At 36.0% G+C, this 19,283-nt stretch overlaps 1 protein-coding gene across 9 annotated transcripts in view; it reads right to left on the bottom strand.

Moving 5' to 3' along the window:
• UTRN (utrophin) overlaps nt 1–19,283 on the bottom strand; it is a 581,880-nt gene that overhangs the window by 350,445 nt on the left and 212,152 nt on the right. For all 9 annotated transcript variants that reach the window (XR_012433510.1, XR_012433511.1, XM_005552038.5 and 6 more), the window contains exons 34-38: nt 8,987–9,166; nt 5,986–6,114; nt 5,199–5,369; nt 3,631–3,792; nt 3,071–3,208 (exon numbers count right to left, since the gene is read on the bottom strand). Coding sequence is in view for 7 of the 9 variants with exons in the window: in XM_005552038.5 (XP_005552095.3) it covers nt 3,071–3,208; nt 3,631–3,792; nt 5,199–5,369; nt 5,986–6,114; nt 8,987–9,166 (780 nt within the window). In the remaining 2 variants the exon portion in view is untranslated. The remainder of the gene's footprint in view (nt 1–3,070; nt 3,209–3,630; nt 3,793–5,198; nt 5,370–5,985; nt 6,115–8,986; nt 9,167–19,283) is intronic.

The raw sequence follows: 19,283 nt of genomic DNA, 5'->3' as shown, positions 1-19,283 counted from the left end.
ACTTTATTATACTTGTAGGACATTTACCTTTGTAGTACTTTCCTCATTTAGCACCACTAGATAATACATGTCACATAGGTAAATGTTGAGAGCCACTTTTATACCTCAGCTACTACTACAAGACTGGAAGTCCTGTGCTGCTTCTTCAGTTACGTAATGGATTGTCATTCTGCAAGACCACATGTACCTGAAGCTTTAGAATAAGCTAGGGAGGTCAGTTGGTATCATAGAGCTCCAAGTTTAAAAAATTCACATTCATTAAGACAGTCTCTTTTTCTTTTCAGACTATAAGACAATCCAAGATTTTTCTGAGTCTTCACACTCTTAACAGAAGCAGCAAGGCAGTTCAAGATTTAAACATTTGCTTTCTGTATTCCTGAAATTGATTTTTTTTTCCCCCAACAGAGTGATCAATCAAAATGCCCTAGGACTAAAAAAATGTCCTCAAGATCTGACCGAGACGTTACTTCTGGACAATTTTATTTTTAAAGAATTCTCCTAGGACACGGAAACACAAATATACTAGAGGTCAGTACTGACATGAGACAGTGTTACATGATGTAGCTCACATCATATAGCAAAGTCCAGATTAAAGAGATTTTTAAGTGACTGTTTTATTAAATTTCTAAGTTTTGTTTTTACCAAACCATAGGAAAAACCTGGAACTAAACAGAATTGAATATTCATCAACTTTCTGGAGGACAAAAACTTTTTAGATCCCAAAACAGGAACCCCCAAAAAATCACTAAAGAAAAACATTGTCACCTGTGGCTAAACAAAAATTTTAAATGGTTGCATCTTAAAGGTAAAATAGTTAGAAGATAAATATCAATAAGTAATATGTTATAGCAACTATGGCAAGTGGTTAATATCTTTAAAAAGTGCTCATACATAATTTAAAAACAGTAATACTCTAGTAAACAAATTGGAAAAGGTCACTTAACATATTTCAAATAAGACAATGAGTCCTGTAAACTAGTGCTTCTCAATCCGAATTGTATATTACAATAATCTACAAATGTTTTGTGTTTTGCTTTTGTAAATGCCCACACCTAGGTCCAACCTGAGAGATTCTGATTTAACCGGTTCAGGAATTAGATTTTGGCACCGTAGTTTTTTTAAAGCTCCCCAAAGTAATTCTAATGTTCACAGTTAAGAATCATATCAGTTTGAAAACTATAGATTTGAAGTATGTATCATAGTTGGCCTACCAATGTTAGTAAAGCCAGAATGAAATTAGCTTGTATAATATACATTAGTACTTTTAACAAATTTATTTATGTATTAAAAGCTTAAAACTTATTTCTATTTTGTGCCAGTAATAATTTCTGATTTCAGACCCAAAGATGAAAAAGATATGGCCTGAACTTGGAGAAGCATTAGGGAAGAAAGATACTTTAAAAAGTCACAATAAAGCAGAAAACTATAATATAATCTGACAGAAGTTAGAAATAAAAATGCAGCTGAGTCTTAAAAGATAATGCATTTTTCAGCTAACCTAAAAAGACAAAACTCACTCTAGGGAATGGGAATAAAATTAGTAAGTTCCCAGATGTGCATATGATGTGTTTAGGAAAATGTAAAGAAAACCAGCGTAGCTGTCCTACATGGCAAGTGACAGGAAATCAAAGACATAAGGAGCCACGGGTTAGACTGAAGACTTTGTATGTTGTTATATTGACGAATCTTGCATTTAAAGCTTTTTCTGTATTTTGCAATATTTTCCTAAACAGTTTCTTAGATGAAGGAATGACATGATCAGCCATGACTTGGGGGAGAATAACTCTGAGGAAGATACAAAGGACGTGCTAGAGTGAGAAAAAAAACAGACATAAGAATATGTCCATGGGATATAATATCATGGGAGAAAATCATAAGTCTAAATTATGGAAAGGATAGTGAAGTAAAATAAGCTAAGTCACTTTCTCATGATCATAAAACAAGCAGCTGGTAGAGTAATATCTAACTTGAGGTTCAAACCTGTATGTTGCTTCAAGCAGACCCAACGGTTTTAATGCCTACTCAGTGTGATGTGAGAAAGTATGTGAGGAACAAGAAACAGTTAACAAGGATGTTGAGGCTTCAGCCTTGAGAGAATGGCTAGTTTTTAAAGTATAGTCATGCATTGCTTAGTAACAGCAAGGACATGTTCTGAGAAATGTATCTTTAGGTCATTTCATTTTCATGCAAACATCATAGAGTGCGCTTACACAAACCTAGATGGTGCAGCCTCCTGCACACCTATGCTATGTGGTATAGTCAATTGTTCCTAGTCTAAAACTTTACAGCACGTTATTGTACTGAATACTAGAGGCAATTTTTGAAACACAATTGGAAGTATTTATGTATCTAAACATATCTAAACATAGAAAAGGTACAGTAAAATTACAGTACCATCATTGATCTACTTAATTTCCAAAGTCATCAAACAAAAATCATTCAAGAAGGAACTACCAAAGAACAGACCCCAGGGAACAAGAGCACACTTTAAATGCAGATAGAAAGATTGCCATTTTAAAAAGAGCTGGAGCTGGGTATGGTGGCCCACACCTGTAGTCCCAGCAACTGGGGAGGCTGACACAGGAAGATCACTTGAGCCTAGGAGTTCAAGATCAGTCCGGGCAACATAGTGAGACCCCATCTTTTAAAAAAAGAAAATATAAAGAAATAAAAATGGAGCTGGTAGTGAATCTTTACTAGAATATAAATCAGATTACATCAGTTTCACAAATTTAGTTATTTTTAAACTAGAAACTTTTTTTTGCCATAGCCAAGACCTTCACAAATAAAAGAAGGAACTGGAGGAAGCCACTTCTGAAATAGATAGATCTCTTTTAGGTTTGATACACAATCAGAAATCCAAAAGAGATGGCCAATAATAACGTTTTACATTTCTATTTTGAGTTCTGCACCATCCAAAAATATGAACACGTCTAGTAACACACACTAGAGGAGGAGATGATATTCCAGCTGGTGTGTTTTAAAGCATCTGTGATGCAGCATCACACATCTGAATGGCAAGAGTTAAGTAAGGTATTTAAATGCAACAGAGACTCTCCAGTCATAATACCTTAATTTTGTTGTATCTTGTATGCAAAAGTAATAACTGCAAACGGATCTTTTCTTTTTTATTATCTTCCATAGGTTGATGTAACATTTCTTCTCCTCTTTGTAGAACTTCCTCAATCTGGGCTCTCTCCTCATCCATCTAAATGTTTAAAAGGAAAAAAAAAAATGACTCAAAAGAAAAGTGCTTAAGGTCACTTCCCAGCAGCTCCTAAGGAGGAAAACCAACCTACTTCATATAGTGTAAGTCAAGATTGTTAACCTGAACGATCAAAAAATTTATATTGTTTAAAGATATTTTATATTTGAAGATAAAATATCTCAAAGAGAGTTTAGCAAACATTAGATAATACTAAGAATTATGTTTAGTTCAGAAAGTGTGTCTATTTTCTTTTTAAGTACATGAATCATGTGACTCTTACATCAACACACATCAAAAAATCACATTTGAATCTGTTTCATCATGTTTGACAGATTATATGGGTAAACATCATTGATGTAAAAATAAAATTAATAGAGAAGAAAAATGAGAACACCATGGTTTTGAAACCTCCTTGAACCAACCTTTTCATCTTCATCACTGGATTCCAAGTGTTTTTCCACAACTTTTAACATATTTTCTATGTCATTTTCTAATTTTTCCAAGTCAGAGAAAGGCACACCAGTTTCAAATGTTTCAGTGGTGACCAAACATCGGTATGATAATGGTTCCTGAGCAATTAGCAACTGTAGAAGGAAAAGAATTCTCTGAAAATAGATTTTTAATTTGACTTTCCATCACTAATCAGAGAGATGGTGTGTCAAGAGAGAAACTAGCATTTTTTTTAATTGACTTTCCTATTCAACTCAGATAACATTGGTTTCATTCATTTATATGGCAACGATTTTACCAGTTTAGACTTTTCTGAATTACCCGTTTTCTTCAAACTCTCGCCAGGGATGTGATGTAGTGTTGCAATTCATTGTGGCTGCCCAGAGTGTTGTGGCGTGGATCTGGAGACCACATGCGAGCATAGTAGGAAACTATGGCCATGATCCAGAAACCATCTTTACCATGGCTTCAGAAAGGAAGAACAGCCACCCAGCCCCCTAGGGCAGGGTCACCTCACAGAATGTCTCCCAGTTAAGTTTCCTCAGTAGAATTCCCCTTGAATTTTCATACACAAACGTCAAAGAAGTGCATATTTCTCAATGTCATCTTTTCAGATAACATCTACATAGAAAAATTTTATATTTAACTAAAACTCAATAAAACATTTTTAATAAAAGTAAATGCAGATAAATACCTTCTGAGGTTGGCTAAGTGTGGGAAAACTAGCACTCTCATAAAGCTCCTATTTATTACCCTCTTAATTAAATGTATAAAGCTCTTTTTTAAATTTATAAAATCAGGTAGTACTTTCCTACCTTAGGTTTAAATTGTGAAATTATCCAACTTTTAGATTTGTCATCATGTAAAACACAAAAAAATAAGTTCTGTGGTGTGTGCAGTGTGAACATATATAGAGAGTATGACCATAAAATAAAGGGTTTAAATATTTATCCCTAGCTTGGGAATTAGTTTAATCATTTCTTAACCAATTCAAACCTTTGATTGAGTCTTTGAAACCTTTTCTCAAATAGGTTATTTTCTTCAATACTAATTGCTTGTTTCCTCTCCTTCATATGCACAATCACAAAAAAAATAAGGACAAATTCCATTCAAAGAAAAAGTGATCGAAAATATTTTAATTTAAAAATCGCTGGCCGGGTGCAGTGACTCACGCCTGTAATCCCAGCATATTGGGAGGCCAAGGCAGCTAGATCACTTGAGGTCAGCAGCTCGAGACCAGCCTGGCCAAGTTGGTGAAACCCCATCTCTCCTAAAAAAAAAAATACAAAAATTAGCTGGGCTTGGTGGCAGGCGCCTGTAATCCCAGCTACGTGGGAGGCTGAGGCAGGAGAATAGCTTGTGCCTAGAAGGCGGGGGTTACAGTGAGATCATGCCACTGCACTCCAGCCTGGGTGACAGAGCGAGAAAACAATAAAATTAAAATAATAAAATAAAAATTGTTTATGTATATACTGTATGACTATCATTTAGATACATACCCATAGGAAAAATGGTTTACCCTAAAAACATAATTACTCACTTTGGCACTTTTGATATGTTGGGACACCTTTTCAAAGTTCCTATTCAGCTCAGCTAACTTTGGTTCTACAAGCTCCCTGCTTGAGCTTCCACGGGCATTCATCAAAATAAGGGCTTGATCGCGGACATTTTCAACCTGGAGGTTAGCATCATCCAGCTCAGATACTAAACGCTAATTATAAGAAAACACAAAATTATCTCATGGGAAAAATCAAACCCAAACATGAGTGTGATGCTTTTACAGAATGAAAGGTAGTTTAAATAAATATCTGGGATCCCCAGTAAGAGATTTCAGCATAATCAACCAGGCAAGAGCTGTTCACATAGGGCTCATTGGAGAACACAGAGGTAAGCAACTCTCATTGGAGAATACAGAGGTAAGACTCGCTGGAGAATATAGAAGTATGTAAGACATATTGGAGAGTACAGAAGTAAGACAGACTCATTGGAGAATACAAAAGTAAGTAAGGGTCACTGGAGAATACAGAAGTAAGCAGCACTCAGTGGAGAATGCAGAAGTAAGCAAGACTCATTGGCATCTTATGTGCATAGCTTTTACTCTTGTTGATTGTGCTGAAGTCTCTTACTAGTCTTTCGATTTCAATTCAAGTTTGTCTCTTATTGAGTTTGTCTCTTATTGTCTCAGTTTCTCCCATCAAAATAAATGTTAATGAATCTAACGCTTGGGAGGAATAAGAGCATAAGTAACTTAGAGCATTCCACAAGAGAAAACATGACAACAAAACATTCCACCCCAAAAGTGTTACTGATGTCTCTATGTTTGCCACCTTTACAATTTCTTCCCGTTTACTTGCTGGTTTCTTTTCAATTTCATCCAATAGAGCTTCAGCTTGATACAGCCAGGTACTTATGTGGGCCACATTTCCATCAAATATTTCTAGCTGGTTCTGATGGTTCTACAAAGGAATTAATAAAATGCTTACATAACCATATGAAATATTTAAGATGATAATCTTAAAAGAGATTTAAAAGACCTTCAAAGAGCAAACTGTATCATGAATTTAAAGAAAAGCTTTCACCTTCCTGCAGAGCTCTTCTTCAGTGAATAAATCTCATTCCTAAAAATGCACATCTATGCTGCTTAACACTTCTTAAATTTATCTGATTTAGACCTCAGCACAATAAAAAGTTGAAGTAGAATAAAAGTTGAAAGTTTTTTTTTTCAATTTCAATGCAAGTTCATCTCTTATTACTCATTCTTATATTACAACTGATCTGATTTGCCCTCCTCAATCTTTTTTTTTTTTTTTTTTTAAGATGGAATCTTGCTCTGTTGCCAGGCTGCAGTACAGTGGTGCAATCTGTGCAATCTCGACTCATTGCAATCTCCGCCTCCCGGGTTCAAGCGATTCTCCTGCCTCAGCCTCCTGAGTAGCTAGGACTGCAGGTGTGCACCACCACCCCCTGCTAATTTTTAGTATTTTTAGTAGAGACAGGGTTTCACTATGTTGGCCAAGATAGTCTTGATCTCTTGACCTCGTGATCCACCCACCTCAGCCTCCCAAAGTGCTGGGATGACAGGTGTGCACCCGCACCTGGCCCATATTTTTTAAACACTCACTTACTGAATAATTTTTTTAAATGATGAAAATATGAATTGAAAAAAAGATGCTGTATGCTCTGCTTAAAGGACAGTGCCTTTGTCTCCTTACCTCTATATCACCAGCCCTTAATATTACATCTGGCATAGACCACAGCAAGATGTCCTGAAGCAGGACATGAAACGTGCTTGACAGAACAGATTTGAAAACGGAAGCAACAGTTAAGCAGATTATGACTGGGAAAAGCAGTCCCTTCTTGGGACTAAGGCAAGAAGTTAGAGTGTGACCGAAAAGGGTAAGGAGGCTTATGATAAAATTAACATTTAGCAATTATATGTTGTGGGATAAAAGAAACTGGAAAATGCTTAGACAGTAAAAATTTTTACAAAGAAAGAAATTATTAATCTATAATATGAAAAATAGTTGAAAAAGAAAATGTCGGCTGGGTATGGTGGCTCACGCCTGTAATCCAGTACTTTGGGAGGGCCCGATGGGAGGATCACTTGACCTCAGGAATTCAAGACCAGCCTGGACAACATGGTGAAACCCCATCTCTAAAAACAAATATAAAAATTAGCCAGGTGTGGTGGCGCATGCCTGTAGTCCCACCTACTCGCAAGGCTGAGGTGGAAGGATCACCTGAGCCTGGGGAGGTAGAGGTTGCAGTGACCTGTGATCATACCACTGCACTCCAGCATGGGTGACAGAGTGACAGCCAGCCTCAAAAAAAAAAAAAAAAAAAAAAAAAAGTGAACAAATAAGAGACATAAAAATAAAAGAAAACAAACTTGCACTTGTGCCCCTGAATTTAAAATAAACATTAAAAAAAAGAATGTGAACTAATAAATGATATGAGAAAATATCAACAGTGATCTGGATCCTAAGTAGGAAGAACTGATGAGCACCAGACTTGTTTACCCCTTTCAAGCAGGTAAATCAAATGTTCTAACAGCGTTAGAAAGATACTGCTTGAATGGAGAGTTTGAAAGGTATAGACAGAAGAATACAGAAATCAGGGCCATGAGAATGTGAAATAAAGCTAGTAATTAAAAATTAATATATAAAATATTTAATGAGCATATTCTATGAGCCAAGAATCTCATATTCACTATTATATTCTCTGTTAGGTATATACTTTTGTTCTCATTCTCTATATATGGAAATTTCAGCTTAGTAACATTAAGTAACTTAGCTAAGGTTAAACAGCTAATAAGTCAAGGACTGTGGATATAAATCTGTTAGAGATCAAGAGCAAAGTCCATGGCTCTTCACTGCCCTACACATCCTGATGAATTTAAATAAATATTCAAACACACAATAATGTATGCTTGTTGTCTCTATCCATTACCTAGTAATTCTATAAATTTGATAAAAGTCCTATCTCAGGTATTTCAGAATTAAAAATATATATTTTTAATTATATATATTTTATTAGAATTTCAGAATTAAAAAATTTATATATAAATGACAATGCCTTCCTCAGCAGGGGAGGGTGGGGTGGCCATATATTCACAGTTAGTATCATAGGAACGTAAAACCACTATAAAAATTAAATGATAACTATTTCCATGAGATAATTTACAGAGTAGTGGCATAACCAAAGACTAACACATATACAATATTTAATAATTATAAATATAGCAAAATCTAAAATTGGTTGTTTTGGTTATTTAATTGGTTATTTAAGAGCACTACATGTTTAAGGCTTATAATTAATCATTGCAAAACTGTCTGAGACAGATATAATAATGTCCATTTTACAAATTAAACAATTGAGGTTTAGAGAATGTTTGAGTAACTTGACCAATGTTACTGAGCTAGTAGTGAAAAATTTTACATAGGCCATCAGATGCTAGAGCCTGTGCTCTTAACCAGCATGCCATTATTCAAACACTATAAAGATTATATATAAAAATAGCTTCTGATAGTATGAAAATTAAATACAATATGAAATCATTAAAATGAAACAAATAAGGTGCATTTACTAAAATATGAAAGTACCTCACTCCATGTAGATCATGAATATTTTAGAAACATTGTAAATTATTTCTAGTTATTACCTTTTCAAAGAAAAAACAAAACCTAGTTTAATGAAATTAATTCACAAGCAAAATATTACTGTGACACACAGTAAATAGGACTTGAAATTTAATCAAAGTTGTACTCATTTAAATAATAACTAGAAGAGAGGAGAAGATTTCATCATTAATTTTTTCCTGAGACATACCATCAAGGTATTGCACCAATCTTCAGTCCAGGTACGAACTCGGCTCCACCCAGCGTTAAGGACGCAGAGCTTCTCTTCTAAAATAGGCTCGCTGCCCTCAATCAAGTTTTGCAGGGCAGCACTACTCTCTGTGATGGTATTTAAATCAACTTTTCTCTTTTCCAGATCCTTCAGAACATTCTAGAAAATAAAAAAAAAATCAAATACTTGATCCTTCAGAATATTATAAAAGTGTATACAACCTTAAATTATTAAAAACTTTTCTGCCACATATACAAAGTAGTCCATGACTCCCTAATTTACAATGACAAAGTTTACAAAATTCCTAAACTTATTAACATAGTGAGAATTTTTAAGTTCCAAATGAAAAACAAAATGTGTAATTCAGCAAATACCAATGAGTGTTAATACACTCAGCTGTGGGAAAGCAATTATTTCATTTATTTAAATATAAATCCATTTATTACATATGAATGCCAATTACCTTCATCATCACTCTAAATGTAAAGGCGCAATTTCATTTTCAGTAACTACAAGCTGGCAAAGCAGAAGGATCCTAGAACTCACAACTTAAAAAAATTCACAATGAATTTATCTCCTAGATTACCAAAGGAAACTATTGATGTGTACTATAGGTACTTACAAGGGTAATATTTTATAGCTGGCTGATTTCACATATAATATCTCAAATAAACATTACAAAAAAAATTTCATATAAGTAATTCACAAGAGAACAGCAAGTCTAAGTTTTGGTCTTACAACTGTCATAAGTGCAAAGATAATACTCTGGATAGTATGATGATAAAGTGATTGGCACATTCATAAGTTTTACCAGGCAAAGTGTATAGTCACAGAATTGTAGAGAGAGCATGAGTTCCACAATTAAAACTACGAAGCTCTTTCAGTCAAAAAGCATATGCATGTATCTACCCTACTGCTACTATTAATGATCATTTTTTAAATCAACATTTAAACCAATAATTTTAAGGAACTCAAGTTTATATTTATACATTAAATCACACCTTGGAAAGCATACCAATTACAAAATCACAAGTGAGTTCAGGTTTAAACATTCACTTGGCCATGTCAATTACTGGTATATTTATGAAGGAACTAAAATACTACTTTCCAAAGTTCTTCTCTAGTCGAGGGGGTGGGGGAATAAAGGATACCCAATATCCATGCTCTCAGCAATTATTAATAAGAACCTTTCATTTCTTCAGTGGGTATATACTGATTGACTAGAATAGCGTTTAAGAACTATAAAAAAAAATGAACTACAAGTAATTACATCTAAATAGTAAACATCCTTTTTTTATAGTAAAAAAGATTACATTGAAAATAGTGATATTTAAGTTATGGAATAAGTTATTTCCATTTCATTCAGAAATGAAAATATTATTTAAGTTTTGCATTGAAAATAATTTTACATAATCTTTAAGTGCAAATACATCAAAATGCTGTGAAATCTGCATGTTCCTTAAATCTGAAAAGACAATGATAAAAAGATGGTGGTTATGTTATTAATACATACTGATTTTTCATTTGATTAACTCTAATGAAGAGAACGTGCTGTGAATTTATGTCTTGTATATATCATCATTATTTCAACTCTGAAATAAGATTAAATGGAAACTTAAAAGCATATTATTCCAAAAGAAACAAATTTTTCATTGCTTTCAGTCTTTACCTAAAAAAGCTATGAGAATCAGCTGAAAACGAATTGAATTTATAAGTACAGGACCATGGATGTTTAAAAATTAAGTATATAAAATCAGTATCACCTATGTACCAACAATAAGCACTCGGTAAAAAAAGGAAAAGTATATTTTTACATAGCAATAAAAATAGATATGTAGGAATAAACTGTGCATACATGAATAATATTTGTAAAGAAAAAAATCAAAACATTATGTAGGAATGTGAAAGAATTTGGGAGAAAAATGAGATATGTATGTTACCAAATAGAATTAATATAACAAACATAGCAATTCTGCACTAAACAAGTGTATGAATTTAAGGCATTTCAAATCAAAATTTCCAGTAGAATTTAAGAATTTAACAATAAAAATTCTAAAGTTCATATAAGATACCTACCAAAAATGAAGCATAAAGAGAGAGAATCCATTAACTGCAGTTAAAATTTACTATAAAACATGGCTAAACACTCTAAACACTGCTACATTTCACAGGGTCAGATCAGTGGAGTAGAAAACAATGAAAGGCAACAGGAAAATAAGAATATATGAACTTAGCATGTCAAATCCGTGGGGACAAGGTTAATTATGCAACCAATAGTGCTGAGATAATTGGTTATCCTTTTGGAAAGAAGGTTAGAGCCTTACCTCATGAAATATACCATGAATTCCCTAAATTCCAGAAAGACTAATGCATTAAAGATAAAAAGATGAAACTATGAAAGAGCTAGTAGAGGAAGTAGCTGGCAAGATAGCCAAATAGGAACAGCTCCAGTCTGCAGCCCCCAGCAAGACCACCACAGAACGCAGGTGATTTCTGCATTTCCAACTGAGGTACTTGGTTCATCTCACTGGAACTGGTTAGACAGTGGGTTCAGCCCATGGAAGGTGTCACTTCATCAGGGAAGCACAAGGGGTTGGAGAACTCCCTCCCCTGGCCAAGGGAAGCCATGAGGGACTGTGCTGTGAGGGACAGTGCTATCCAGCCAAGATATTACACTTTTCCCAAGGTCTCTGCAACCCACAGACCCAGAGATTCCCTCAGGTGTCTACACCACCAGGGCCCTGGGTTTCAAGCACAAAAGTGGGTGGCCGATTGGGGAGACACTGAGCTAGCTGCAGGAGTTTTTTTTTCATACCCCAGTGGTGCCTGGAACACCAGCAAGACAGAACCATTCATGCCCCAGGAAAGGAGACTGAAGCCAGGGAGCCAAGTGGTCTAGCTCAGCAGATCCCACCTCCATGGAGCCCAGCAAGCTAAGATCCAATGGCTGGAAATTCTTGCTGCCAGCACAGCAGTCTGAAGTCAACTTGGAATGCTGGAGCTTGGTGGGGAGAGGGACATCCACCATTACTGAGGCTTGAGTAGGCAGTCTTCCCCTCACAGTGTAAACAAAGCCTCCAGAAAGTTCAAACTGGGCAGAACTCACCACAGCTCAGAAAAGCTGCTGTAGCCAGACTGTCTCCCTAGATTCCTACTCTCTGGGCAGGGCATCTCTGAAAGAAGGGCAGCAGCACCAGCCAGGGCTTATAGATAAAATTCCCATTTCCCTGGGACAGAGCACCTGGGGGAAAGGGCAGCTGTGGGCACAGCTTCAGCAGACTTAAATGTTCCTGCCTGCTGGCTCTGAAGAGAGCAGAAGATCTCCCAGCATAGCACTTGAGCTCTGCTAAGGGACAGACTGCCTCCTCAAGTGGGTCCCTGACTCCCGTGCCTCCTGACTGGGAGATACTGCCCAGCAGGGGTCGACAGACACCTAATACAGGAGAGCTCCAGCTGGTATCTGGCCAGTACTCCTCTGGAATGAAGCTTCCAGATGAAGGAGCAGGGAGCAATCTTTGCTGTTCTGCAGCTTCCACAGCTGATACACAGGAAAACAGGGTCCGGAGTGGACCTCCAGCAAAGTTCAGCAGACCTGCAATGGAGGGACCTGACTGTTAGAAGGAAAACTAATAAACAGAAATCAACAACATCAGCATCAACAAAAAGAATGGCCATGCAAAAACCCCATTCAAAGGTCACCAACATCAAAGATCAAAGGTAGATAAATCCACAAAGATGAGGAAAAACCAGCTCAAAAATGCTGAAAATTCCAAAAACCAGGATGCCGCTCCTTCTGCAAAGAATCAGAACTTCTTGCCAGCAAGGGAACAAAACTGGATGGAGAATGAGTTTGATGAATTGACAGAAGTAGGCTTCAGAAAGTAGGTAATAACAAACTCCTCCAAGCTAAAGGAGCATGTTCTAACCCAATGCAAAAAAGTTAAGAACCTTTATAAAAGGTTACAGAAACTGTTAACTAGAATAACCAATTTAGAGAAGAATATAAATGACCTGATGAAGCTGAAAAACACAGCATGAGAACTTTGTGAAGCATACACAAGTATCAATAGCTGAATCAATCAAGTGGGAAGAAAGGACATCAGAGATTGAAGATCAACTTAATAAAATGAAGTGTGAAGATAAGATTAGAGAAAAAAGAATGAAAATGAACAAACGAAGCCTCCAAAAAATATGAGACTATGTGAAAAGACCAAACCTACATTTGATTGGTGTACCCAAAAGTGACAAGGAGAATGGAACCAAGTTGGAAAACACACTTCAAGATATTATCCAGGAGAACTTCCCCAACCTAGCAAGATAGGCCAACAATCAACCTCAGGAAATACAGAGAACACCACAAAGATACTCCTTGAGAAGAGCAACTCCAAGACACACAATCATCAGACTTACCAAAGTTGAAATGAAGGGAAAAATGTTAAGGGCAGCCAGAGAGAAAGGTCAGGTTACCCACAAAGAGAAGCCCATCAAAATCGCAGCAGATGTCTTTGCAGAAAACCTACAAGCCAGAAGAGAATGGGGGCCAACATTCAACATTCTTAAAGAAAAGAATTTTCAACCCAGAATTTCATATCCAGCTGAACTAAGCTTCATAAGCAAAGGAGAAATAAAATCCTTTACAGACAAGCAAATGCTGAAATATTTTGTCACCACCAGGCCTGCCTCATAAGAACTCCTGAAGGAAGCACTAAATACGGAAATGAAAAACATGTACCAGCCACTGCAAAAACATACCAAAATGTAAAGACCATGGACACTATGAAGAAACTGCATCAACTAATGGGCAAAATAACCAGCTAACATCATAATGACAGGATCAAATTCATACATAACAATATTAACCTTAAATGTAAATGGGCTAAATGCCCCAATTAAAAGACACAGAGGGGCAAACTGGTAAAGAGCCAAGACCCATCAGTGTGCTGTATTCAGGAGACCCATCTCTTGTGCAAAGATACACATAGGCTCAAAATAAAGGGATGGAGGAATATTTACCAAACAAATGGAAAGCAAAAAAAAAAAAAAAAAAAAAAATGCAGGGCTTGCAATCCTAGTCTCTAATAAAACAGACTTTAAACCAACAAAGATCAAAAAAGACAAAGAAGGGCAGTACATAATGGTAAAGGGATCAGTGCAACAAGAAGAGCTATCCTAAATATATATGCACCCAATACAGGAGCACCCAGATTCATAAAGCAAGTTCTTAGAGACCTACAAAGAGACTTAGACTTCCACACAATAATAGGGGGAGACTTTAACACCCAACTGTCACTATTAGATAGATCAGTGAGACAGGAAATTAAAAAGGATATTCAGGATTTGAACTCAGCTCTGGACCAAGTGGACCTAATAGACATCTACAGAACTCTCCACCCCAAATCAACAGAATATACATTCTTCTCAGAACCACATCACACTTATCCTAAAATTGACCACATAATTGGAAGTAAAACACTCCTCAGCAAATGCAAAAGAACAGAAATCATCACAAACAGTCTCTCAGACCACAGCACAATCAAATTAGAACTCAGGATTAAGAAACTCATTCAAAACTGCACAACTGCATGGAAACTGCACAACTTGCTCCTGAATAACTTCTGGGTAAATAACAAGATTAAGGCAAAAATAAATAAGTTCCTTGAAACCAATGGGAACAAAGACACAACATAACAGAATCTCTGGGACACAGCTAAAGCAGTGTTTAGAGGGAAATTTATAGCACTAACTGCCCACAGGAGAAAGCTAGAAAGATCTAAAATCAACACCCTAATATCACAATTAAAAGAAGTAGAGAAGCAAGAGCAAACAAATTCAAAAGCTAGCAGAAGACAAATAAGTAAGAGCAGGGCAGAACTGAAGGAGATAGAGACACAAAAAAACTCTTCAAAAAAAAATCAATGAACCCAGGAGCTGGTTTTTTGAAAAGATTAACAAAATAGATAAGCCATTAACCAAACTAATAAAGAAGAAAAGAGAGAAGAATCAAATAGACACACACACAAAAAAAGATAAAGGGGATATCACCTATGATCCCACAGAAATAAAAACTACCATCACAGAATTCTATAAGCACCTCTATACAAATGAACTAGAAAATGTAGAAGAAATGGATAAATTCCTGGACACATACACCCTCACAAGACTAAACCAGGAAGAATTTGAATCCTTGAATAGACGAACAACAAGTTCTGAAATTGAGGCAGTAACTAATAGCCTACCAACCAACAAAAGCCCAGGATCAGATGGATTCACAGCTGAATTCTACCAGAGGTACTAAGAGGAGCTGGTACCATTCCTTCTGAAACTATTCCAAACAATAGAAAAAGAGGGACTCCTCCCTGACTCATTTTATGAGGCCAGCATCATCTTGATACCAAAACCTGGCAGAGACACCACAGAAAAACAGAAAATTTCAGGCCAGTATCCCTGATGAACATCAATGCGATAATCCTCAATAACGTACTGGCAAACCAAATCCAGCAGCATATCAAAAAGCATATCCACCACGATCAATTCGGCTTCATCTCTGGTATGCAAGGCTAGTTCAATGCAAATCAATAAACGTAATCCACATGCAAATCAATAAATGTAATCCATCACATAAGCAGAACCAATGACACAAACCACATGATTATCTCAATAGATGCAGAAAAGGCCTTCAATAAAATTCAACACCCCTTAATGCTAAAAAACACTCAGTAAACTAGGTATTGATTGAACATATCTCAAAATAATAAGAGCTATTTATGACAAACCCACAGCCAATATCATATTGAATGGGCAAAAGCTGAAAGCATTCCTTTTGAAAACCGGCACAAGACAAAGATGCCCTCTCTCACCACTCCTATTTACACAGTATTGGAAGTTCTGGCCAGGGCAATCAGGCAAGGGAAAGAAATAAAGCGTATTCAAACAGGAAGAGAAAAAGTCAAATTGTCTCGGTTTGCAGATGACATGATTGTATATTTAGAAAACCCCATTGTCTCAGCCCAAAAACTCCTTAAGTTGATAACCAATTTCAGCAAAGTCTCAGGATACAAAATCAATGTGCAAAAATCACAAGCATTCCTATATACCAATAATAGATAAACAGGAAGCCAAATCATGAGTGAACTCCCATTCACAATTGATACAAAGAGAATTATATAGCTAGGAATCCAACTTACAAGGGATGTGAAGGACCTCTTCAAGGAGAACTACAAACCACTGCTCAAAGAAATAAGAGAGGACACAAACAAATGGAAAAACATTCCATGCTAATGGATAGGAAGAATCAATATCGTGAAAATGGCCATACTGCCCAAAGTAATTTTTAGATTCAATGCTATTCTCATCAAGCTACCATCGAATTTCTTCACAGAATTAGAAACCAACTACTTTAAATTTCATATGGAACTAAAAAGAGCCCATATAGCCAAGACAATTCTAAGCAAAAAGAACAAAGCTGGAGGCATCATGCTACCTGACTTCAACCTACACTATCAGGCTACAGTAACCAAAACAGCATGGTACTGGTAACAAAACAGATATATAGACCAATGGAACAGAACAGAAGCCTCAGAAATAACACCACACATCTATAACTCACTGATCTTTGACAAACCTGACAAAAACAAGCAATGGGGAAAGGATTCCCTGCTTAATAAAGGGCGTTGGGAAAACAGGCTGGCCATAAGGAGAAAACTGAAACTGGACCCCTTCCTTACACCTTATACAAAAATTAACTCAAGATGGATTAAAGACTTAAATGGCAACACCATTCAGGACACTGGCATGGGCAAAGACTTCATGATTAAAACACCAAAAGCAAAGGCAACAAAAGCCAAAATTGACAGATAAGATCTATAAACTAAAGAGCTTTTGCAGAGCAAAAGAAAGTACCATCATAGTTAACAGGCAACCTAGAGAATGGGAGAACGTTTTCGCAATCTACCCATCTGACAAACGGCTAATATCCAGAATGTACGAGGAACTTCAACAAATTTACAAGAAAAAAACAAACAACCCCATCAAAAAGTAGGTGAAGGATATGAACAGGCACTTCTCAAAAGAAGACATTTATGTGGCCAACAAACATATGAAAAAAAGCTCATCATCACTGGTCATTAGAGAAGTGCAAATCAAAACCACAATGAGATACCATCTCATGCCAGGTAGAATGGTGATCATTAAAAAGTCAGGAAACAACAGATGCTGGAGAGGATGTGGAGAAATAGGAATGCTTTCACACTGTTGGTGGAAGTGTAAATTAGTTCAACCATTGTGGGAGACAGTGTGGTGATCCCTCAAGGATCTAGAACCAGAAATACCACTTGACCCAGAAATCCCATTACTGGGTATATACCCGAAGGATTATAAATCATTCTACTCTAAGGACATGCACACGTATGTTTATTGCAGCACTACTCACAATAGCAAAGACTTGGAACCAACACAAATGCCCATCAATGTTAGACTGGATAAAGAAAATGTGGCACATATATACCACAGGATACTATGTAGCCATTATGTAGCCATTAAAAATGTGAGTTCATGTCCTTTGCAGGGACCTGGATGAAGTTGGAAACCATCATTCTCAGCAAACTAACCAGGAACAGAAAACCAAACACCACATGTTCTCACTCATAAGTGGGAGTTGAACAATGACAACACATGGACACAGGGAGGTGAACGTCACACACTGGGGCCTGTCAGGGGGTGGGGGCTTAGGGGAGGGATAGCATTAGGAGAAATACCTAATGTAGATGACGGGTTGATGAGTGCAGCAAACGACCATGGCACATGTATACCTGTGTAACAAACCTGCATGTTCCGCACATGTATCCCAGAACTTAAAGTATAACAATTTAAAAAAAAAAAAAAAAAAGAGCTAGTGGAAAAAAATAAGTAAATAATTAAATGCACCTGGAGTAGAGGTGGTCTTTCTAAGCACTAAAGGCAGAAATAATGAAGAAAAAGATGGATTTTGTTGATTAAAAAATATTCAGAAGGGCTTACTTTTTTTCCAAAGAAAAAAGCTTAAAAAAACAAAAAAGGAAGCTATAGTAATAAAACAATTTTTTTGCAGTCAAACACAACTCACTAAGCATTGATAATCAGAACAGATAAAAAGTTTCAAATTAAAAGACCAATTTGGTGATTTTAAAAAATGGTCAGAATTAGAGGAAAAAGCAGTATTTTTAAAGGAGCTATAGAAGACTTATAAACTAGTGAAAAAATGTTCTAATTAAATAACCAAGACATGATGTCAAGTAGAAATTCTCATTCTCATGTGGTGGGTGCACGATTTCTGAAGGACAATTGCATAATTTGTATCAGACTTAAAAATGGATATATTCCTGTCCCTTGACCAATAATTTTAGGGTTAAGAATTTATCTTCAGGAAATAATTATGAATGCATGCTATGGTTTAGTATATTCATCACAGCAGTATCTATAACAGAGAAAATGGTAATAATTTAAATGGACATAAATAGAGAAATGAGAGAATAAAAACATTAAGAATGAAATACTACACATATCTCTAATATGCTATACAAAAACAAGTATAGGTAAAGAAAAATGTTAAAGATGTAAGTTTTTAAAAGAAGGTCAATAAATGCTAGTTACAACAAAATTTATTTTTAAATACATGCTTTTGCATGTGCACATCGATATATGCCCCAAAAAATGAAAAAAATAACAGTATTATTTAATTATAGGTGATTTTTGCTCCTTTTTTTTGTATTACACTATGCAAATTTCATTCAAATAACTTCTATTACTTATGTTACTAATAAAAACGTAATGATTTTCAAAGTGTACTGCACGAGGAAGATAATATTTCCTTGAAAAACTTGAATTTAACAAAAATAAAGTTTGGTGTTTTTGTTTTGCATTCATCCACAACACACTGATGACTTGCAATGTTCATTTCCATCATACATTCCTTTCTTCACTTCCGTCACACTCACACAGCTCATGGCATGATCACGCTGTTCATGAGCTTTTTTCTAAACTGAGAATAGTCTTTCCAGTGTCTACTATCTTAACTTTCTCCCAGCTGTCATCTCCATAGAGCATTCAAAGTAAGTAGGAGTTGTGTCATCCCACAACCTCTCAGCGCCTTCTCCTCAAGGCCCACAGCAAACGTGTAGAGCTGTAGAGGATGTGAAACTGATACTTGTGGCTTTATATCAACATCAGTATTGATTGATTATAAATGATCACAGTATTGATCTTTATAATCACCACTTCCCACTAGTATACTTGCTTCTTT

This window comes from Macaca fascicularis, chromosome 4 (assembly GCF_037993035.2).
Source record: "Macaca fascicularis isolate 582-1 chromosome 4, T2T-MFA8v1.1".
In the NCBI taxonomy this organism is placed as follows: Eukaryota; Metazoa; Chordata; class Mammalia; order Primates; family Cercopithecidae; genus Macaca; species Macaca fascicularis.
The sequence above is the reverse complement of the archived record's forward strand: the minus strand, read 5'-3'. Positions and strand labels throughout refer to the sequence as shown.